At 40.0% G+C, this 23,276-nt stretch overlaps 1 protein-coding gene across 4 annotated transcripts in view; it reads left to right on the top strand.

Annotated features, from left to right (window-relative positions):
• st3gal5 (ST3 beta-galactoside alpha-2,3-sialyltransferase 5) overlaps window positions 1-21,332 on the top strand; it is an 86,801-nt gene extending 65,469 nt beyond the window's left edge. For 2 of the 4 annotated variants that reach the window (XM_033034856.1, XM_033034864.1), the window contains 3 exons: window positions 6,143-6,329; window positions 11,040-11,198; window positions 17,618-21,332. In XM_033034856.1, the coding sequence (XP_032890747.1) occupies window positions 6,143-6,329; window positions 11,040-11,198; window positions 17,618-17,872 (601 nt within the window). In that variant the 3' untranslated portion in view covers window positions 17,873-21,332. The remainder of the gene's footprint in view (window positions 1-6,142; window positions 6,330-11,039; window positions 11,199-17,617) is intronic. The other 2 variants (XM_033034874.1, XM_033034881.1) reach the window with 2 other exon arrangements.
• The last annotated feature ends 1,944 nt before the right edge of the window (window positions 21,333-23,276 follow it).

Below are 23,276 nucleotides of genomic sequence, written 5' to 3'. Positions count from 1 at the left end.
TGGGCCTGTTGTGGCAGTAGACAAACTGCAGTGGATCAAGGTTGCTGGGTAGGCTGGATTTTTAATGTGTTCCATAACCAGCCTCTCAAATCACTCCATGATGGTGGACGTCAAGGCCACTGGTTGGTAGTCATTAAGGCATGAGATCTTGCTTTTCTTTGGCACTGGTATGACAGTGGTTGTCTTGAAGCAGTGGGATACCTCAGACCTCAGAACGGACAGTAAAGAACTTGAAAGAGTCAATATTAGTAAAGAGAAAATGGCAGAAAAGTTAAGCAGGTCAAGAGCCAACAAGTTCCTACGATCTGAGCTTGTAGCTGAGTGGTCCAAAGGTGCATGCCTAATGAATGTCAATTTGATCTTTCTCTACTTGGTGTCAAGAAATGAGTTTTGAATACGTCAAAGCCTTGGAGTATTTGATTTTGATTTGATTTGTTTATTTGTTCTGAACAAGTAAAGACATAAATAGGAATAAATAACAACAACAAAATCGAAATAGTCAAACAATTGGACATTCCAGGCAATATTTGCAAAGCAATGAAAAGCATAAAGCAAAATTTAAATGTCCAACACTTTTTCTTTACAAGCTCGAAAAGGAGTGAGAAGAAGAATAACATTTAATTTCACCCCTTCTCCCTAAACCCTTCTTCCATATTTAATAATTAATTAATTAATAATAATAATACCCCAGACAATTTTTAGAGATGCATACAGACATATATATACATACAACTGATATACACATACAAGTAATATGTATGAAGTATGAAGTAACCAAAAAACATAAATAAATAATAAATAAAATAATAAATAAACATCAACCCCTGTTTGTCAACCATCCCCTTCATCCCTGTACTTTGTGAAAAAAAGTTTTTTGTATGTCATTTTGAACTGGTTCATGTTTGGACATTGCTTTAACTCCACATTCAAACTGTTCCACAATCCTACTCCACAGACCGAAATACAAAAAGCTTTTCTGGTCGTGCGGACTCTGTACCTTAAAATTAAATATTCTTCTTAAATTATAACCCCCCACTCGCTCATTGAATAATTTTTGTATATTTCCAGGTAAGTTTTTATTTTTGGCCCTAAACATTATCTGTGCTGTTTTAAATGCAACCAAATCTTCTAATTTTAATAATTTTAACTGTAAGAATAATGGATTAGTGTGACCCAGATACCTGACATTGTGAATAATACGTATTGCTCTTTTTTGCAGAATAGTTAATGAATGTAGCGAACTTTTATAGTTATTGCCCCAGACTTCTGCACAGTAATTTAAATAGGGTAAGATTAGTGAACAGTAGAGAATGCGGAGTGATTTGTGATCCAGAACCTGCTTAACTTTGTGTAATACAGAAATGCTTTTTGACAGTTTGGATTGTACATGTTTAATGTGTGATTTCCAGCTGATTCTATCATCCATTATAACCCCAAGAAATTTATTTTCATGAACTCGTTCAATTTCAACCCCATTTATCTTTATATTTGCTTGTGTATTTGTTCTGCAATTACCAAATAACATTATTTTGGTTTTGCTCAAGTTTAATGATATTTTGTTCCTGTCAAACCATGTTTTCAGTTTGCCCATTTCTTTTGTTATTTTGTCCAGTAGTTTTAAATTCTCCCCAGAACAAAAAATATTTGTGTCGTCTGCAAACAAGACCAGCCTCAAGGCATTGGACACATTACAAATGTCGTTTATATACATGATGAATAGTTTTGGACCCAACACTGACCCCTGGGGGACATCACAAGCAATGTCCAAACATGTAGAACTGTAGCTGCCCAGCTTCACAAACTGTTGCCTGTTACTTAAATAGCTTTTTATCCAATCCAGTACTAGACCTCTGATGCCATACCTTTCTAATTTTTTTAATAAAATATCATGATTGATCGTATCAAATGCTTTCTTTATATCAATAAATATCCCAGCTGCATATAGTTTATTGTCAATAGCGTTTGTGATATCTTCAATTGATTCTATTATTGCAAGTGATGTTGATCTGTTTGATCTGAATCCATATTGACTTTCAGTGATTAGTTTATGCTTTTCTACAAATATGTCTAGTCTATTGTTGAACATTTTTTCTAGTATTTTGGAGAATTGAGGGAGTAAAGAAACAGGTCTGTAGTTTGTGAAATGATGCTTGTTCCCAGTTTTGTATATTGGTATGACTTTTGCTATTTTCATTTTGATTGGAAAAGTACCGGTTTGGAAAGATAAATTACAGATGAATGTTAGAGGTTTGGAAATCCCCTCAATGACCATCTTAACTAACGACATGTCAATGTCGTTGAAATCAGTAGACATTTTGTTTTTATATGTTTTAACAATGTCCAACAGTTCTTTTTCATCTACTGCCATAAGAAACATAGAGCAGGGATTTCTCTCCAATAAATTCTCAGGAGTTTCTCCAGATGTCCCTGGATCAGGGATTTGTTTAGCCAGGTCTGGTCCAACATTTACAAAAAAATTATTAAAGCTATTAGCTACATCATCCATATTATAATTTTCATTGTCCTTATCAATAAAATACTTCGGGTAGTTTGTTTTCTCCGGGCCATTTCTGATAATACTATTAAGTATACTAAGTATACTAAGAACCAAGTATGAATTGCATGTTCTACAAACCAGCAGATATTCCAATATAATTACCACACAGGCAATTACCACCAATGTAGAAAATTGCCTACATGTGCCCTGTGCATAAAAAACAGATCAAATCTAATATGATTAATTACCATTCAACCAATCATTTCCCAATCAACAGCAAAGTGACATGAAAATAAAAATCGTTCCGAACACACTGACCTGAAACATTGACTCAGTTTCCAGACTTTTGATCTTGTAGAGGTGTACAAAATCATGAGTGGAATAGATTGGGTAGATGCACAGAGTCTCTTTCCCAGAGGACATGGGTTCAAGGTGAAGGGGAAAGGATTTAGTAGAAATCTGAGGGGTAACCTTTTCACACAGAGGGTGGTGGGTGTATGGATCAAGCTGCCAGAGGAGGTAGTTGAGGCTGGGACTATCACATCATTTAAGAAGCCGTTGGACAGATACATGGATAGGACAGATTTGGAGGGATATGGACCAGGTGCAGGCAGATGTGGCTAGTGTAGCTGGGACATGTTGGCGGTGGGGGCAAGTTGGGCCGAAGGGCCTGTTTCCACACTGTATCACTATGACTCTGACTTGTTGCCGAAACTACTGAGCGTTCCCAGTATCTGTGGAATTCTCTGCCACAGAAAGTAGTTGAGGCCAGTTCATTGGCTATATTTAAGAGGGAGTTAGATGTGGCCTTTGTGGCTAAAGGGATCAGTGGGTATGGAGAGAAGGCAGGTACAGGATACTGTTGGATGATCAGGCTCCTGCACCTATTTTCTATGTTCTATCTTCTGCCTTTATTTCAGATTTCCAGCATCTGCAGCTTTTTTTTATGTCCATCATCAAAATCATGACAGATGTTGACAACAGTGCTATCAAGTGGAACTTGCTCCTTATCAATCTGCTAGCTGTTGTGGATTTTGTTAGGACCACCAATTTTTGGACGATTATAGCCATGGTACAGACTTTGACCGAGATGACATCATGACCCTGAAGGGAGGTGACATCAATAAGGAGCCCTATTAAAGTTGAAAGGTGTCAAGGGAAAACTGTCCAATATTTGAAAACAGACACAAAGTGCTGGAGAAACTCGGTGGGTCAAGTAGCATCTCTAGAGTACACGAATAGACGATGTTTTGGGTGGGAACCCATCAACAGACTGTAGTTGGGGGGAGAAATCTGAATGAGAGCTGGGAGCAGAACCAAATCAGGCAAGTGATAGGCGGATAAAGGTGATGGGGATTTCATTAACAGATGGTTGGACATTGGGCAGATTAAAAGATAAAAGGCTGAGAGTTGAGAGAAAAGGTGTGAAATGTGAAACCAGAGGAAAGGGGTCTGGATTATGGAAGAAATGGATGCCTATCCAGCTGGGGCACAGGGGTAAGAGGGAGGGATGTTGGATCATGGAGTTTGTTAATTATCTAAAATAGTGGTGTTAAGTTTATTTTATTTTTACATGTACCGAACTACAGGGAAAAACTAATGTTGCATGCTAACAAGTCACGGAAAGAAACTACATGAATACAATCGAGCCATCCACAGTGTACGGATGCATGATAAAGGGAATAACGTTTATTGCAAGATAAAGTCCAGTAAAGTACTATTAAAGATAGACTAAAGGTCTCCAATGAGATAGGTAGCTCAGGTCTGCTCCCTAGTTGTTGGTAGGGATGGTTCAGTTGCCTGATAGTGGCTGGGAAGCAACTATCCCTGAATCTCGAGGTGTGTGTTTTCACACTTCTGTACCTCTTGTCTGATGGGAGAGGGGAGAAGAGGGAGTGGCCAGGGTGCGACTCATCCTTAATTATGCTGCTGTCCTTGCCGAGGCAGCGTGAGGTATAAATGGAGTAAATGGAAAGGAGTTTGGTTTGTGGTTGGATGGAGATGTCTGCAATTTATTGTCGGAGATGTTCCAAACCATGCTGTGATGCATCCTGATAAAATACAAATTCAATGTTCAAACTATTAGGTTGTAAGCTACTAATATGATTCCACCGTTTGAAATCCTATCCTGCACAAAGGAAGACTATATGATCATCCGAGAGTAATTGCCCCAGAACTTCACGATGTAAACTCCTGAGGGCAGTAGCATAACAAGATCTGGGTAATATGCAGAGATGAGCTGAAAAGTGGCAAGTAACACAAAATGATCGTTAGGGAGACTCTTAACAATCTACCCTTAGCTGGAGAATGTTGATGGTGAACCAATGGATGTCTTGTTTCAATTTCAAAGGATAATTGACCAAGACCACTGACTGTCATCTTCGGAGGGATAATTAAAGATGGGCAATAAATGTTCGTCATTCTGGCAAATGTCTGCCTTTCTGGCAACACCTGCATTTCCAGAAATGAATACAACAAATCCCCTATATTTCACAATTGTCCCAGCAACTTGAAAGGTTGCAGGTAAAATACTATTTAAGAAGAGGAAGATAAATAAAGGGAACTGTAGACTGAAGACTCAGAAAAATGTTTTAAATTGTCATTTAAGATGTGTTAACAAGGCATTTTGAAAATCATAGTCTATAATTTATCAATCAGCATAGTATTGTTTTATGGAATTGATATCCAACAATTCTTGGTTTCTTGGTCCTCCAAAATATTCCAAATGGAATTTAAACTGTTAGTTCTTGAGGGTGTATAAACATAGAAACATAGAAATTAGGTGCAGGAGTAGGCCATTCGGCCCTTCGAGCCTGCACCGCCATTCAATATGATCATGGCTGATCATCCAACTCAGTATCCCATACCTGCCTTCTCTCCATACCCTCTGATCCCCTTAGCCACAAGGGCCACATCTAACTCCCTCTTAAATATAGCCTATGAACTGGCCTCGACTACCCTCTGTGGCAGGGAGTTCCAGAGATTCACCACTCTCTGTGTGAAAAAAGTTCTTCTCATCTCGTTTTTAAAGGGTTTCCCCCTTATCCTTAAGCTGTGACCCCTTGTCCTGGACTTCCCCAACATCGGGAGCAATCTTCCTGCATCTAGCCTGTCCAACCCCTTAAGAATTTTGTAAGTTTCTATAAGATCCCCTCTCAATCTCCTAAATTCTAGAGAGTATAAACCAAGTCTATCCAGTCTTTCTTCATAAGACAGTCCTGACATCCCAGGAATCAGTCTGGTGAACCTTCTCTGCACTCCCTCTATGGCAATAATGTCCTTCCTCAGATTTGGAGCAAATGTAATTATCCTTGAGAGGGAAGTGGTGAGCTGCCTTGATCCGCTGCGGTCCTGATATACACTGCAACCACTCTGTGCTGGTGGTAGAGTGAATGGCATAATTACACGTGGGACTATTTGGTAGCCGAGGTGATTTCGCATTTCCTGAATGTATGTCGTTCCTAGTTTAGACCTGCAGTTTCTACTTATCTTAAAAAAAAGCTATCAGATGCTGAAACATTTTGGAAATGTTTATTTCCGAGGCATTCGATGATGAACCTCTAGGATGCATTTAAATTAATATTACTCACATTTTTTAATATAGTTTTATTTGCTTAACAAGAATTTTTTATTCTCTCTATACAGGTTGAACAATGCACCAATCCAAGGATTTATTCAAGATGTTGGTAATAAAACAACTATCCGAATGAGCTACCCAGAAGGAGCTCCAAAATCTCCTTTAGACTATGATCCGTACATGCTCTTTGTTGCCGTTATGTATAAGGCAGTAGATTTCAGCTGGCTGAAAGCTATGATTAAAAGAGAGCAAGTGGTAAGTACATTTATTTGAATGTCAATATTTTTTTGATAATAGAACCAATTATTGTGCACAATGTTTCGGTAAATCATCAGGTCACAACCGGTAAAAGTGAACAATACAATGGGGTTTTACGCCTCGAAGAGGGGTACATTTGTAACATAATGTAACTAAAAGGGCAATGGCTGCAGCGGATTTAGAAAATTAATGAAATAGAGCAAACATGTTATTACATAAAAGAGCTGCATAATAAGTCGTGGACTAGATAGCGAACGACTAAGGTTTGCCAAGGATGGGTATAAATATTGACAGCAGCATTGATGCTGACAATCACCACATGCTATAACACAGGGTCTACCTGCCACACCAGAGTCATCACACAAAAAAGTGATGGTGTTATCAGCTGTGTGAGAAGCTAGCAGAAATCTTGTTTGGCATATATACAACACTGTTGACAACTGAATATTTCCAATTGTAATACTTTTCCAAGGACATAGCTAGCAAAATCCTAACTTGTACTTGAACAGAGAGAGTATTTATTCCACCAACAAGAAACGGTGTGCAACTCCCATCTACTACAATATAGATCATTAAATATCTATGGCAAACATTGTCTTCTAGAATAAACAAATCTTTGAAGATCAGTAAGAATTGAGAGTTAACTTCTGTATGGTGAAAAAGTTTTGTTTGAATGAACCCTTTGTTTTGGACGAGTGATTTAGTGTACAAAGGTTTACTCGATTAATTCCAGGAATGAGGAAGTTTAGTACCGTGGAAAGGCTAGGAGGAGATAACCTTTCTTAAAGAAAGTGAGATTTATGTCTTGATCAGAAAGAAGAATTTAATTAATTAATTGCTGATCGTGAGAGTTTGTTGTATAATCCTAATATTATCTGGGATAGACATAGAATGCTGGAGTTACTCAGCCGGTTAGGTGGCATCTCTGGAGAAAATGGATAGGTGATGTTTCGAGTCAGCACCCTTCTTCACATATCAATTTTCTCCAAAGATGCTGCCTGACCCGCTGAGCTACCCGCTAGATAAAGGGCCGAATGTCCTACTCCTGCACCTATTTTCTATGTTTCGATGTGTCTATCTTTGGTATATACCAGCATCTGCAGTTCCTTTATATTATCTATTATTATCTGGACTAGTTTAGTTTAGAGATACAGCATGGAAACAGGCCCTTTGGCCCACCGAGTCCGGGAAAGAAGCTGTCCCCGAGTCCGCACATTCAGTTCTGATACTTTCAATCCTGACTCATAAATAATTACAGCTAACAAAATAGAAATGTATCTTATAATTTTAACAAGCAATTAATAATCAATACTCAACATATTGTTACAGTGCACTGATTACTGATTTTTTGTTCTGCGACATTATAGTGCTGAGCCAGTATGTTTGGAAGGTTTCCTCCATCTATAAGCAAACACCATGTATTGGTTCAGTATTGTCTTTTATTGTATGAGGTTTATTCAGTCTACATAATCAGAACATACATGCATCCATCTCAGTGGCTAAATATATGTTAGTTTTTTTCTGTTTGTCTGTGCATCATGCTGAATTTCATCTAAATAGTGGCCAGGTATTTTGTACTCTATTAATGGAATGCAAAATGCTCTGTGCGGTAATGACATTGTGACCAACCACAAAGCCTCCAAAAATCTGATTGAAACCTATAGAATCGCTCTTAAATGTAAATGTTCATTTTTAAAATATATCAGAAAACGCTAATGCCACTCAGACGGTAAAGCAGCATTTGCAGAGAAAGAAACTGTCGTTGCATCATATTAATGAGCTTTCTCCAAAATTGGTGCTGTTTTAAATGACAACTTGTAAGCCATTTTCTGCAAAAGTCTATAAAATGATTATTTGTTTACTCAAACAGGGCACATCAAAATTAGTTGTAACACATGTTAGTGATTATGACTTCTAAATGATTGAAGCATTCTGCCGATGTAGTATTTAATCACCGATGGTAAAGCCTAAAAGTAAAATGAAAGGTCTGCTCTTTCCAGACAGTGGTGAAGGAACAGGCTGTAAAGATTATGTTTTTAAGCTTTTGTGAAAGATTCATTTCTGGGCTGCACATGAGAAAGATTTCTGATATGGCAAAGATTTCTCTAAATTTGAGATGGTGGCAGCTTCCATTGGGAGTGGGGAAACATAGGAAATAGGTGCAGGAGTAGGCCATTCGGCCCTTCGAGCCTTCGAGACGTAAGGTCTGTGCTGTCCAGCAACAGTCATCAAGTTAGTCAGCAGCCTTTTAACTTAAAGATTTCTGATAGGCATAATAGAAACAACATCTATTTGAAGAAATGTTTTGTCTTTTGTCACAGAATGAAGGGAATATTGTTCACTGTGTGAAGGTCACGTCCTGGTTTGACTTCCCAAAATGTAACAATTGCACTTTTCTGAATTAAACTGCAATTCCTACTCAGCTGATCAAGATTCTGCTGTATTTCTTGATAGCCTCATTCACCAAACACAATACTACCTATTTTACCATCATTTGCAAAATTATTAGCCATGCTCTGTACATTTTCATCCAAATCATTGATATAGATTCCAAACAACACTGGAGCCTGCACTGAACCTGAACCTGCATCATAGGGCTCTGTGTATATTGCTTGATTAAACTTTCCTAAATACACTTAGCAAACTCCACCCGATCTAACCCCTAGAAAAGAGGACCTGTAGGGGTACAATCACAACAAGATGATTATCCCCTTATTCCTCAGCTCCATCATAATGCCCCTTTGGATGATCCCATGGTAATTTCATCTCTGACAACTGAAGGAACAATGCTGAAACCTCCCTAATTGAGCTATGCTTTTCTTTATGCTCTGTTGTCCCATTTGTAATGTATTTCAGTGTTTTCCTGTCAGCTGTTAACTGGGTGTAGTTCTCTGCTGGGACTTTTTCAGAACCTGTGGAATATTGGAAGGTCACAACCAATGTATACACTTTATCTGCAGCCATATTATGGCATAGCAACCAGCTATCTTCAGTCCCTTTTAATCTGGTTATTTTGCTCCAGTGGGAGAAATGGTTACAATTCCTCATTATCTGTAGTCTTTTGTGAAAGCTGTCAGAAAATATGTTTAAAGTCCCTGCTATTTCCCTTTACCTTATTATTAATTTTAGGCTGAGTTTTAAAGATTAACATATCCTTTAATGTGCCTTTAACCTTGTCCCGATTCCCTGCTAGTTTATGCTCCTGTTCTATTTTCTTTCACTTTATTAATTTTTGATCACCTCGTACAAGTTTCTCAAATTCCTCAAATCCTTTGCCATGCTGAATTTTTTTTCTGTCTTGTGCTATTTTTGCCTACTTTAGATAGCTATGAATGGATCCGTGGAGCCTTTGTTTCTCGACTGTTCAGTATTTTTGTGTTGGAAAAACATTGATGTTCTAAACTGGCCACTGGGAGGTGTACATAGTCTAGTGATCTCCCTTTACTCTATCTTCACTTTTGGAAACATCTGACCTTCAGTTAGCACTTTCCTACTGCATTAATGCCTGCAGCAGCTGCTCAGCTGCAACTGCCTTTATGAAGAAAGTCATGTCATAAATAATAGGAGTAGAATTAAGCCATTCGGCCCATTCAATCATGGCCGAACTATCTCTCACCTAACCCCATTCTCCTGCCTTCTCCCCTTAACCCCTGACACTCATACTAATCAAGAATTTATCTATCTCTGCCATAAAAATATTATTTCACCGACATGAGTGTTGCATATGTGTGGATTTATAAAGCAGCAAAACCATGGCATAGCATTTTTTATCTTGCATGTAGAGTCAAATATCCAGTTAATAATTTACACTCAGAGTGGCAACTTGAGATGCAGTAGCTATTTCAGCGATACTGGTGAAATTGGAATTCACGGTCAGCTTTAAGGAGCATTCCTACCTCCTGCACATTGTAATGGGAGAGGATAACAATGTCATTCTTGCAAGATTTGTAGCCGAAATTAATTCATAAACTCAATGATGAACATGGTCATGGGAGAAAGTATATTCACAATTGACATTTTGATGAAGAATGTCATTGCCACCCTAGAGCATTCAGGTTCATGTAACTGCAATATCAATAACACTATTAAATAAAAGATAGAAATACCTTTTATGAAATTTGCACCACGCAATATGCAAAAATTACTGAATGGGCAGTCTTGTGGCATAGCTGGTAAAGACAGCTACCTCACAGATACAGAGACCCAGGTTCGATCCTGGCCTCTGGTAGTGTCTGTATGAAGTTTGCATGTTCTCCCTGTGACCGTGTGGGTTTCCTGTGGGTACTCCGGTTTCCTCCCACATCCCAAAGACATGCACATTTGTAGATTAATTGGCCTCTAAAATCATCCTTAATGTGTAGGGACTGGACGAGAATTTGGGAGAATATAAAACACGTGTGAATGGGTGATCGATGTTCGGTGCAGGCTGAAGGGCCCCTTTCCATGCTATGTCTCCAAATTAAAGTGGATAGCCATAATAATCTTGAAATTATGTAACGAAGCATATAATTTCCAACATGAAGATGGGTTCTGACCTGAAATGTCACCTATTCCTTTTTTGAATCATCGAATTGAATCTGAGATGCTGCCTGACCTGCTGAGTTACTCCAGCATTTTGGGTCCATCTTCATTGTAAACCAGCATCTGCAGTTCCATCCTACACTAATGTCCAACATTAACGCTTTGTTTTACTTTTACATGTTCTAGTCATTTTGGGAAAATTTCTGGTTCTGGCAGGAGGTTGCAAAGAAAGTACCAATTAAACCAGCACAGTTTCGGATTCTGAACCCGGAGATCATAAGGGAGACGGCAATAGATCTGCTGCAATTGCCGGAACCTCGAGCAAAGCTGTGGGGTTGGGACCAGGTAAGAGATGGTTTGAAATGTGATCATGGGAGAATTTAGATTGGAGATGGGTGCTTTTTGAGCTTGATATTTAGAAAACGAGTGTCCTGAACAGTGGTTCTTTACAGTGTCCTCCATAATGTTTGGGATAAAGACCCATCATTTATTTATTTGCCTCTGTACTCCACGATTTGAGATTTGTAATAGAAAAAATCACATGTGGTTAAAGTGCACATTGTCAGATTTTAATAGAGGCCATTTTTATACATTTTGGTTTCACCATGTAGAAATTACAGCAGTGTTTACAATACAATACAATACAATACAATACAATACAATACAATTTATTGTCATTTGAGCCTCAGTGAGGCTCAAACGAAATTCTGTTTCCACAGCCATACAAACAAAGACGTACACACAATTTAGTTCACACAAACATCCATCACAGTGGATCCACTATGATGGAAAGCAAAGTCTTTTCTCTCTCCCCTGTTCTCCATGTCTCTCCCGATATCCAAGCCCCAGGCGGGCGATGATAAGTCCCACGGCCATTTTAGGCCTTGCCGGGCGATTTACGGCCCCGCTCCCGGTCTAAAAGTCTCGAAGTTGGAGCCCCCGGCGGGCGCTGGAATGTCCCACGGCCATGAAGCCGTGCCGAGTGATGTATGACCCCGCTCCGGGTCGTTCCAACCCCGCGACACGGGCTGGAGAAGTCGCGTTGCGGGAGCTCCGGGAAGCGGTCTCTCTCTCCACCCGGACCCGCGAGCTCCCGATGTCCCAGTCCACCGGACCTGCGGCTGCGTTGCTGGAGCCTCCGAGCCCCAGGAGTCGAGTCGCAGCAGCGAGTCACCACCGCTCCCCACGCTCCGAGGCCGGCCAGCCCCACGATGGTGAGTAGTCCGCAGCTCCGCAGTCTCCCGAGCCCCCGGGTCGTTCAGGTTGGAGGCCGCTCCACGGTGCTAGGCCCCAACGACAACGGAGACCCGACAGGGAAAAGGTCGGGTCTCCCAGACAGGGAAGAGATTTTAAACGGTTTCCCCCTCCCCCGCCCCCGCCCCCCACATATACACATTTAAAACCAGTTAAAAAACACCAAACATTACATTTAACTAGACAAAAAAAAAAAAAAAAAAAAAAGACAGACATACATAGTCCTCCCATTTCAGGGCACCATAATGTTTGTGGCACAGCAATGTCATGTTTAGTACTTTGTTGCATATCCTTTGCATGCAATGACTGCTTAAAATCTGTGATTCATGGACATCACCAGTTGCTGGGTGTCTTCTCTGGTGATGCTCTGTCAGGCCTGTATTTCAGCCATCTTTAGCTTATGCTTGTTTCGGGGGCTTCAGTTTTCTCTTCAGCATATAAAAGGCATGCTCTATTGGATTCAGATCAGGTGATTGACTTGGCCACTCAAGAATTGACCATTTTCTAGCTTTGAAAAACTCCTTTATTGCTTTAGCAGTATGTTTGGGATCATTGTCTTGCTGTAGAATGAACTGCCGGCCAATGGGTTTTGAGGCATTTGTTTGAACTTGAGCAGATAGGATGTGTCTATGCACTTCAGAATTCATTATGCTACTACCATCAGCAGTTGTATCATCAATGAAGATAAGTGAGCCAGTACCTTCAGCAGCCATACATGCCCAGGCCATAACACCCCCACCACCGTGTTTCACAGATGAGGTGGTATGCTTTGGATCTTAGACAGTTCTTGCTCCCATGTCTATCAGGACTACACTTCTTCCCACCCTGCTTCCTGTAAGGCATTGGCTATCTGGACTACACTACTTCCCACTCTGCTTCCTGTAAGGACTCCATCCCCTACTCCCAATTCTTCCGTCTACGCCGCATCTTCACCCAGGATGAGGTATTCCACACCAGGGCATCGGAGATGTCTTCATTCTTCAGGGAATGGGGGGGGTCCCCTCTTCTGCTATAGATGAGGCTCTCACCAGGGTCTCTTCTATACCCTGTAACTCGGCTCTCACTCCCTATCCCCCCCCCCCCCCCCACTCGTAACAAGGACAGAGTCCCCCTTGTCCTCACCTTCCACCCTACCAGCCGACACATACAACAAATAATCCTCCGACATTTTCGCCACCTCCAACGGGATTCAACCACTGGCCACATCTTCCCATCTCCTCTCCTGTCTGCTTTCCGCAGAGACCGCTTCCTCCGTAACTCCCTGATCAATTCGTCCCTTCCACCCAAACCACCCCCTCTCCGGGCACTTTCCCTTGCAATCGCAGGAAATGCTACACTTGTCGCTTTACCTCCCCCCTTGTCTCCGTTCAAGGACCCAAGCAGTCTTTCCAGATGCGGCAGAGGTTCACCTGCACCACCTCCAACCTCTTCTATTGCATCCGCTGCTCTTGATGTCAGCTGCTCTACATCGGTGAGACCAAGCGTAGGCTTGGCGATCGCTTCGCCCAACACCTCCGCTCGGTTCGCATTAACCAACCTGATCTCCCGGTGGCTCTGCACTTCAACTCCCCCTCCCATTCCGAATCCGACCTTTCTGTCCTGGGCCTCCTCCATGGCCAGAGTGAGGACCATCGTAAATTGGAAGAGCAGCACCTCTTATTTCACTTGGGCAGTCTGCACCCCAGCGGTATGAACATTGACTTCTCTAATTTCAGGAAGTCCCTGCTTTCTCCTCCCCTTCTTAGCTCTCCCTCAGCCCAGTCTCCGCCTCTTCCTTTCTTCTTCCCCCCCCCCCCACCCTCACAACAGTCTGAAGAAGGGTCTCGACCAGAAACGTTGCCTATTTCCTTCGCTCCATAGATGCTGCCTCACTCGCTGAGTTTCTCCAGCATTTTTGTCTACCTTTGCTGTTGCCATCACTCTGATATCCATTAATCTACATCTCATCTGTCCACAAGACCTTTTTCCAGAACAGTGGTTGCTCCTTTAAGTACTTCTTGGCAAACTGTAACCTGGCCATCCTTTTTTTGCAGCTAACCAGTGGTTTGCATTTTGCAGTGTAGCCTCTATTTCTGTTCATGAAGTCTTCTGCGGACTGTGGTCATTGACAAATCCACACCTGACTCCTGAAGAGTGGGTAGTTTCTGATCTGTTGGACAGGTGTTTGGGGATTTATCTTTATTATGGAGAGAATTCTTCTGTCATCAGCTGTGGAGGTCTTCCTTGGCCTGCCAGTCCCTTTGCTATTAGTAAACTCATCAGTGCTCTCTTTCTTCTTAATGATGTTCCAAACAGTTGATTTTGGTAAGCCTAAGGTTTGACTGATGTCTCTAACAGTTTTATTCTTGTTTCTCAGTCTCACAATGGCTTCTTTGACTTTCATTGGCACAACTTTGGTCCTCATGTTGATAAACAGCAATAAAAGTTTCAAAAGGTGATGGGAAGACTGGAGGAAAGACTAGGTGGTGAGAGCTCTCTTATACATGCATTAAGGAGGCAATTAAACACACCTGAGCAATTACAAACACCTGTGAAGCCATGTGTCCCAAACATAATGGTGCCCTGAAATGGGGGGACTATGTATAAACACAGCTGTAATTTCTACATGGTGAAACCAAAATGTATAAAAATGGCCTTTAATAAAATCTGACCATGTGCATTTCCACCACATTTGATTTGTTCTTATACAAATCTCAAATTGTGGAGTGCAGAGGCAAATAAATAAATGATGGGTCTTTCTCCCAAACATTATGGGCACTGTATATGGTTTATACAAAAGATCTGGACTGCAGAGAATGTTTAAAATATTTTTGTCACCCTCTGTGAGTTACTATACTTTTATTTCCCATGTGACATATATAATATAAAGATAAATCACATGATTCATTGGGGAATCTTGTTTTAGCTGAGTTCTTTCAGGAATATTTAAAATGAATAGGATTGAATACCTTATGGTTGGCGCAGAATATCAAGGAAAGTAAGAGAAGGCTAGCCATAATTTTCCAAACATCTATAGATTCAGAGATGGTGCCTGAGTTCTGGATGCCTTACTTAAGGAAAGACACAGGGGCTGTAGAAAGGCTTCCACAACTTCCATTAACACCATGTGCTAGTTTTCCCGTTCTTTGCTCATTCTTATCAGTTTAGTTTATTGTCACGTGTACCACAGTACAATGAAAAGCTTTTGTTGTGTGCTAACCTGACAGCGGAAAGACAATACATGATTGCAATTGAGCCCTTCGCAGTGTACTGATACATGATAAGGGAATAACGTGGGCATCCAATCCAATCTCCATGTTACACTGGAAGGGCCTGAGGGTCCTTAGTTTCTTCCTTGAACAGAGGCCCAACTAATTTCAATTCACCACTACGCTCTGCCTAGTTGAACTTTTCTTGCAATGAACGGTTTCTCCTTTAAGTCTGCACATTTTCAGTATATCAAAGCTATGGAAATTTGCATACGTATCTCTTTTTGGTTTATATGGAATGGTCCTCGTTTCAGCACTAACCCGTCGTCTTCCTCTCCTTTTTTCCCAGTATAATAATGACTTTGTTTTGAAATCAAAAGTTTCACTGCCTTTGCTGACTCTTTGCTTCCTTTCCTTGACTCCTCTATTTCCATCTCAGGAGATAGGTTCACAACTAATAGAAGCGATCGTGTTCCATTGTCGAGGGAGCATGAGGGTTGTGTGGGTTGGCACAAGCATAGAAACATAGAAAATAGGTGCAGGAGGAGGCCACTCGGCCCTTCGAGCCAGCACCGCCATTCATTGTGATCATGGCTGATCGTCCCCTATCAATAACCCGTGCCTGCCTTCTCCCCATATCCCTTGACTCCACTAGCCCCCAAAGCTCTATCTAACTCTCTCTTAAATCCATCCAGTGACTTGGCCTCCACTGCCCTCTGTGGCAGGGAATTCCATAAATTCACAACTCTCTGGGTGAAAAAGTTTTTTCTTACCTCAGTCTTAAATGACCTCCCCTTTATTCTAAGACTGTGGCCCCCTGGTTCTGGACTCGCCCAACATTGGGAACATTTTTCCTGCATCTAGCTTGTCCAGTCCTTTTATAAAATTTTATATAGTGGTCAGAAATGTAGCTGTTCCTGAACCTGGGTGGCGTGGGACTTCTGTACCACCTGTCCGATGGGCAGCAGTGACAAGAGGGAATGGCCCCAGGTGGAGGATCCTTGATAGACGCTGCTTTATTGAGGCAACGTCTTGTGTAGGTGCTTTTGATGCGGGGGTGGGTTGTTCCTCTGGTGGACTGGACTGAGCCCACCACTCCCTGCAGCCTCTTGCGATCCTGTCCTTTGGAATTGCTGTTCCAGACCATGATGCAGGCAGTCAGGAAACCTTCCACAATACATCTGGAAAAGTTTGTTAGAGCATGGAAAATAGTTCATTAGTTCAATAGTGCTTTATTTGTCACATATGCAACTGAAATTCATTTGCAAAAACTGTTAAAACATACATTACATATGCGGGCATTGCCATTTTTGGCATCATTATACAAAGTTCTAAATCCGGTCGGCCCACGCGCTAGATGTACTGGAGCAGTTCTCGTGAACCGACATCTCACTCCTTGCCTCCTTTGCGGTCACGTGGGCGGTCATGGTGGCGCAATGGTGGAATTGGTGCCTTACAGTAAATGCTGCGCCGGAGTACCAGGTTCGATCCTGACTACGGGTGCTGTCTATACAGAGTTTGTACGTTCTCCCCGTGATCTGCATGGGTTTTCTCCGAGATCTTCGGTTTCCTCCCACACTCCAAAGACGTACAGGTTTGTAGGTTAATTGGCTTGGTAAATGTTAAAAAAATTCCCTAGTGGGTGTAGGATAGTGTTAATGTGCGGAGATCGCTGGTCGGCACGGACCCGGTGGGCCGAAGAGCCTGTTTCCGCGCTGTATCTCTAAACAATAAAAACTAAAAAACCTCGCCCGGCCATCTTTATGTCCTGAGGGGCGTCTCCTGAAGCCTACCTGAAACCATTACCCCGGTTCACCCTTGCTCATCGTGTCCGATTTTTCCAGCTCCCTCCCGGTTATGCCGTCTGCGGAGCCTTCGGGCGGGTTTCCGATCCCGCCAACCGACGAGCCTTCAGGTAAAAAGGCTGTGCATTATTGTGGTTCCTGGCAAGCAGCATTGACATTTAACAAACAGAAAATGAAAGGTTTATTTTGGCAAGATTTCTGTTTACTCAATATGTTGAGCAGCAATTCTAAAGTATAATCCTATTTGCTGAATCATGAAATGTTTTGTTTTCTCACCCAGATTATTGCTTATCTGAAAACATTGTGGAACATTGTCCTGTGTTTTCAAATTAACAACTTGGCTCAACGTGCTGGCTAATCTTTCCCTGTGCCTCTTTTTTCATGTATTTGCATTTCCTTTTGAAGCAATATTGATTTCAGATTTTTATAATTATTCAAATATTACACCACACCTGTGTTTTATTTGAATAAAAATGATTCATTAGTGACATGAATATATCTGTCTTTGTATTTTTAGAATATTCCTACACTGGGAGTCAGCGCTGTTGTCCTGGCTACACATTTATGCGATGAAGTCAGCCTGGCAGGGTTTGGGTACAACCTGAGCCAGCCACAAATGCCTTTGCACTATTATGAAAATGTACCTATGAATGCTATGAAAGCTCAAACCATGCACAATGTGGAGAAAGAGAGGAGTTTCCTGGAAAACTTGATCAAGGAAGGTGTTGTGACAGATCTCAGTGGAGGGATTCACTGCAACTTTTGCATCTGAAAAATGCGTAATCTTTTGAAAGTTTACATTTCTTAGTTTTTTTAAATGCTCTTTCAGCAAAAGACATAAATTGAGGCCTGTTAGCTTTGGCCTTTTCAGTGCTGCCATTAAGAAAATTGCTGTCTTGCTCATTATCAACAGGTACTTTAAAGAATACTTTTTTCCATCATTCATCAAATGCAGGAATTGTAAAACATTTTTAACAAGTTGACGTAATGTGTTTATTGAACTGAATTACAGTCAGTAAGGCTGTGGAAGTTGATCGCTGAAATTTAAAAAAACCTGCAAATTGATAAAATTGTTACCATATTTATGATGTGCTAGATTTTGATTGCAATATTCACTGCATAACTGTATTTATGGTTGTTTTTTTTGTGGACTTTATGCCCAATTTAATGTCAATTAAGGCAGTAATATCCATTTGTTATTTAAATGGCCATAATGAAGTTTGCAAAACAAAGACATTTAAGAGTTAAACAATATTGGACCCAGAGAAAAGTGTTTTGGTCCCCTGGAGAGTACAGGACAATTTAAATTCGGTTCTACTGCATGTTATAACTGTGCTGTTTGGGATAGCATATGCCCATTTTATTTTGATGGTGTTATCTGGCAGCTCCATCATCTCTAGGTTGTGACTTTTTTTTGACAGCACACAGCTGTGTGGTAAGTAAACTGGCAGTGTATTTTTCTATCCAAAATTCCCAGTGAAACATTTTAACTGTTTGTCTGATAGCCACTCGCTATTATTTTCCAGATGTCAGCTGTGGTGGTCTTGACACTTCAAACTTAAATTTATTTAATGTTCAGTTGATGCATGCAGAGATTAGCTTTGTTCCCTGTAATAATTTCTTAACCTGGTTTGAAAGTGGTCTTCGGCGGTGGTGGAAAACAGCTGATACCAAATCAGCAGTTTGTTTTGCATTCTGTTTGAGTTTGTGTAAAAAATAGTGTATAAAACAGATGACAGATTAATCATCATCTGTTTGGTAGAATGACTGTCAATTTCCCAAGCTTAAAGTTTTGCTGAATGGTTTAAGTGTTACCAAAGCAATCTGGATAGTCTGAGTGTAGAAAATAAAGGAGGATTTAAATTTTGATAAATTCTGCTGCAAGAAGAAATCTTGGGCATTTAAATCTTAATTAACCACATGTTTTTTAGACTTGTGTAAGTATTTTACAGTAAGATCAAATACTAGTGTTGTATATTATACACATATTAATGTAAATCCATTAGTCTTAATGTAAACAATTTTCTGTTACATTTTTGACAGGATGGAAAATGCTTGTTGTATTCCATCATGTAAAAGATAATATTCTGGACATTATTTATTGTTTTGACACTGATACAACCCTTCGGCCCCACTTAATTTTTAAATTATACTTTTGTAATTACAGTTAGGATAAAGAAATTCTTGTCAATTTGAGAGATTTTGCCTCGTATTTGAGTTCAGTATGGCAATGAGGCAATTAGTGCTCCTCTTTTCAATGACATTTCCAAAGAAGGGGTCCAACATTACTCGTTTTTTTGCTTCTAAAACAAATGGAGGAAATGGTCTGTGATGTGCATGTAACAATGCATGACATCTTTAAATGTCTACTTTCGTGGAGGCGCCATTCCTGGAACTCTAATCAATAAATATGGAACCTTATTAATGGCATGAATTTTGTATGAAAATATTTTATAATGCAGCAAATAAATGGTCATTATAGTTTAGGCAGAAACAAACTGGCTCATCCATTGGAAGAGCAAGTATATTCCAACACAACAATCATTATATGGGGAAAAACTGTAAAGATGACATCTTTACAACTGACAAGCCAATACAATCAAAAGCTGTGTGATCTTTCCAGTTTCACCTGGTATTCTACTTTCCTATTTAAAATAAATCTTGCATATTTCACTGTTTTGTCTTTAGTAGTTTGCAGCCCTTCACTTCAGTTGTGCATCTTTATACATCCCTACACCATGCATCATCCTGTCTGATGAAAACTGTTCCCTATTACCTACCAATAATATATAATTTTAAATGTGTTGTCTGTCTTAGCATGTGTCTCTGACAACTGGGCTGAAATGGAAATATTAATGCACTCAGTTGTTGATTTTTCAGTTTAAAATATTGTATTTTCTGAATAAATTCAAAATTGACTTTTTGCTTCAATTGCCTGGTCAACATCATTTTGGAGCTTCGGTTTTATCGTGTCATAAATAATAAAGTAAACAAATACTCAGTTTGAGGGAAGATATTTGTATTTCCACATTGGAAAACGTATGCTACCAACTAAAACTTGAAAGTAAAACTTTTTCCTTTATTTAGTCTCTCCAAAATAGCACGCACTTCTGTAACTTTAGGCTGCCAGTATTCTAAATTTTCTGACAAGCTTGATTATCTAATTTAATTGAGAATGTGCAGTTCAGTTGTTGAGGCTTTTATACTTTGCAACATTGGATATACTTTACAGACATCTACTAATCAAGGTATAAGATGACAGTTTGGGGCAAACCATGGACATTACTGAAAGTTCTCAATTTTTAATCTCAGTTGAATGTTGAAGATGTTGACCAATTACTGTTTAGAGTGGATTGCTTAATGGGGAATTTTGAAGTCACTTTGTTTCCTGAGGATATTACATTTTCTTTTTATATTGAATATGGCCATTTTTATTTTTTTTGCTCCACAGCTGGCATTACCTGCTGTTGAAGAATATTTCATAAAACAACTCTGCATAGAAGATGACCACATATTTATAATATATATGCAGAGATACATTGTAGACTATCCATGAACAAACCTTCTTTACTCCCGAAGAATTTTAAACTAATGTTCATAAGACACCCAAGAAACTAACATCTAGATTGCTTCGAAATGTATTACTGTGTTATAGATTGTATTCCAGGCACAGGGCTAACTGCAATGTTCGATTCTCTCACAGTGAGAACTCTTGAGAGAATTCATCTTATTACACAAGGATAATCTGTAAAATCGGGAAGAGACGAAAATTTAAACTAGTGACCCAGCGACATGATCTCAGCAGGTTTTGTACAGCAATGACAAAGATTTTGCTTTTGCCTCTTATCTTGCTTTACACTAAATTAAATCTTTATTATAGGGATGTGAACGTGAATATTTGTTTGAAGTAGCAAAACGAACTGGCGTGCTGAATGTTTATTTGTTTGTTTGTTTGTTATGTTGAAATATTATTTGGGAACTTTGTATTTGAGTGTATATTTAATAGCTGTGATGTATTTGCCTTTTTACAATTGTCCTATGATAAATAATTTCTCCAAATAGGCAACAGAATTCAAACCTCCTGCTCTTACTGGGCCAAATAATCGACTTCCTTTTAATGCTTTAATAAATGGAAGCATGAAATAAATATTCTTATCAACATCAAGTAAATATCTAGATACTGGCTATTAATTGGTATAGAGCGGAAATAAAAGTGGATCAAATGCGAAAAATTCTTAATATTCAATTTGAGTCCTTGAGTTATATTTGTTGATCTGCATATTTCTGAAGTTTTTGTATGCCCCTGTTGATAAGACAGAATTCGAAAAATGAACTGATTTTCTTTTAAATCAACAGCTAGGTAGGGGAACAACCTTTTTTCATTAAATTTAAAATTGTCCAAACCACTGTTGTAATTGTACTAAGAATGTCCATTACTTTTATTTTCACATTGTATCGTCTAAAAATAAATGCTTTTAATAAAGAAAAACAAATAAAGTATGCAGATAAAGATGTGTACCAATATCAAATGTTTGGATTCACAGTTAGTTGGAGAATCTGTTTACAATGATGTCATGCCTTTTCATAAAACCCTGAATAGAGTTTGAGGCATTTATTTGATACTTTCAAGAGATGTGTCACAATTGAACTTCTACAGATGCACCATAGAAAGCATACTGTGTAAGAAGGAACTGCAGATGCTGGTTTAAACCGAAGATAGACACAAAAAGCTAGAGTAATAGCCCTGTCCCACAGTACGAGTTCATTCCAAGAGCTCTCCCGAGTTTAAAAAAAAATCGAACTTGTGGTAAGCACGGAGGATGAACATAGCAGGTACGTCGGAGCTCGGGGACGTCTCTTACCGGCTCGTAACGCTAACGGCAGGTACTCGGGAAGACTCGCTAACTGCAGGTAAGCACTGGAAGACTCGTGAAGATTTTTCAACATGTTGAAAAATGGCCACGAGAGCCCCGGATACCGACGAGCGGCCATTACCGTAAATCTCTGAGTTCGAATCAGGGCAAACTCGGGAGAGCTCTTGGAATGAACTCGTACCGTGGGACAGGACTTTTACTCAGTGGGACAGGTGGCATCTCTGGAGAGAAGGAATGGAAGACTTTTCGGGTCGAGACCCTTCAGACTGGTTAGGGATAAGGAAAACAAGAGATATAGACAGTGATGTGGAGAGATAAAGAACAATGAATGAAAGATACGCAAAAAAAGTAACAATGATAAAGGAAACAGGCCATTGTGAGCAGTTTGTAGGGTGAAAATGAGAAGCTAGTGTGACTTGGATGAGGGAGGGATAGAGAGAGAGGGAATGCCGGGGCTACCTGAAGTGAGAGAAATCAATATTCATACCACTGGGCTGTAAGCTGCCCAAGCGAATTATGAAATGTTGTTCCTCTAATTTGCATTTAGCCTCACTCTGACAATGGAGGAGACTGAGGACAGAAAGGTCTGTGTAGGAATGGGAAGGAGAATTAAAGTACCCAGCAACCGGGAGATTTAGGTTTAGGCAGGCTGAGCAAAGGTGTTCCGCGAAACGATCACCCAGTCTGCGTTTGGACTCGTCTATGTATAAGAGTCCACATCTTGAACAACGGGCACAGTAGAAGAGGTTGGAAGAGGTGCAAGTGAAAATCTTTTGTTGCGAGCTAACCAGTCAGCAGAAAGACAATACATGACTACAATCGAGCCATCAGATATATGATGAGGGAATAACGTGTAGTACAAGATAAAGCCATTAATGGCCAATCAAATATAGTCTGAAGGTCGCATATAAGGTAGATTCAGGGAGTTTCGGGAACTGAGGAGCATACTTAAGGAAATCAGGAGGGCAGGAGATAGCTCAGACATATAATATTAAGGAATGTGGGAGAAAACTGGAGCACCTGGAGAAAACCCACGCGGTCACGGAGAATGTCCAAACTCCGCACAGAGTCATCTCTATGGAGCCGCAAGGCCCTCGGCAAGTAGTTCTCCTGTTTTTACCGTGGAGAAAGACATGAAGACTTGGGACAATTAATGTTATTAAGTTTAAACTGATAAAAATTCAGATACATTTTATTTAAATGTGTTAACTTGCTCTGCAAATATTAATCAGTATCATTTTATCTCTGAAAACATTTTAACACTCAGTTCTTCAGCAAAAGCCTGGATCCTTTCCATCTATA

Source organism: Amblyraja radiata, chromosome 1 (genome assembly GCF_010909765.2).
Source record: "Amblyraja radiata isolate CabotCenter1 chromosome 1, sAmbRad1.1.pri, whole genome shotgun sequence".
Lineage (NCBI taxonomy): Eukaryota > Metazoa > Chordata > Chondrichthyes > Rajiformes > Rajidae > Amblyraja > Amblyraja radiata.
Note: the sequence above shows the minus strand (reverse complement) of the source record. Positions and strands in the feature narration are given on the sequence as shown.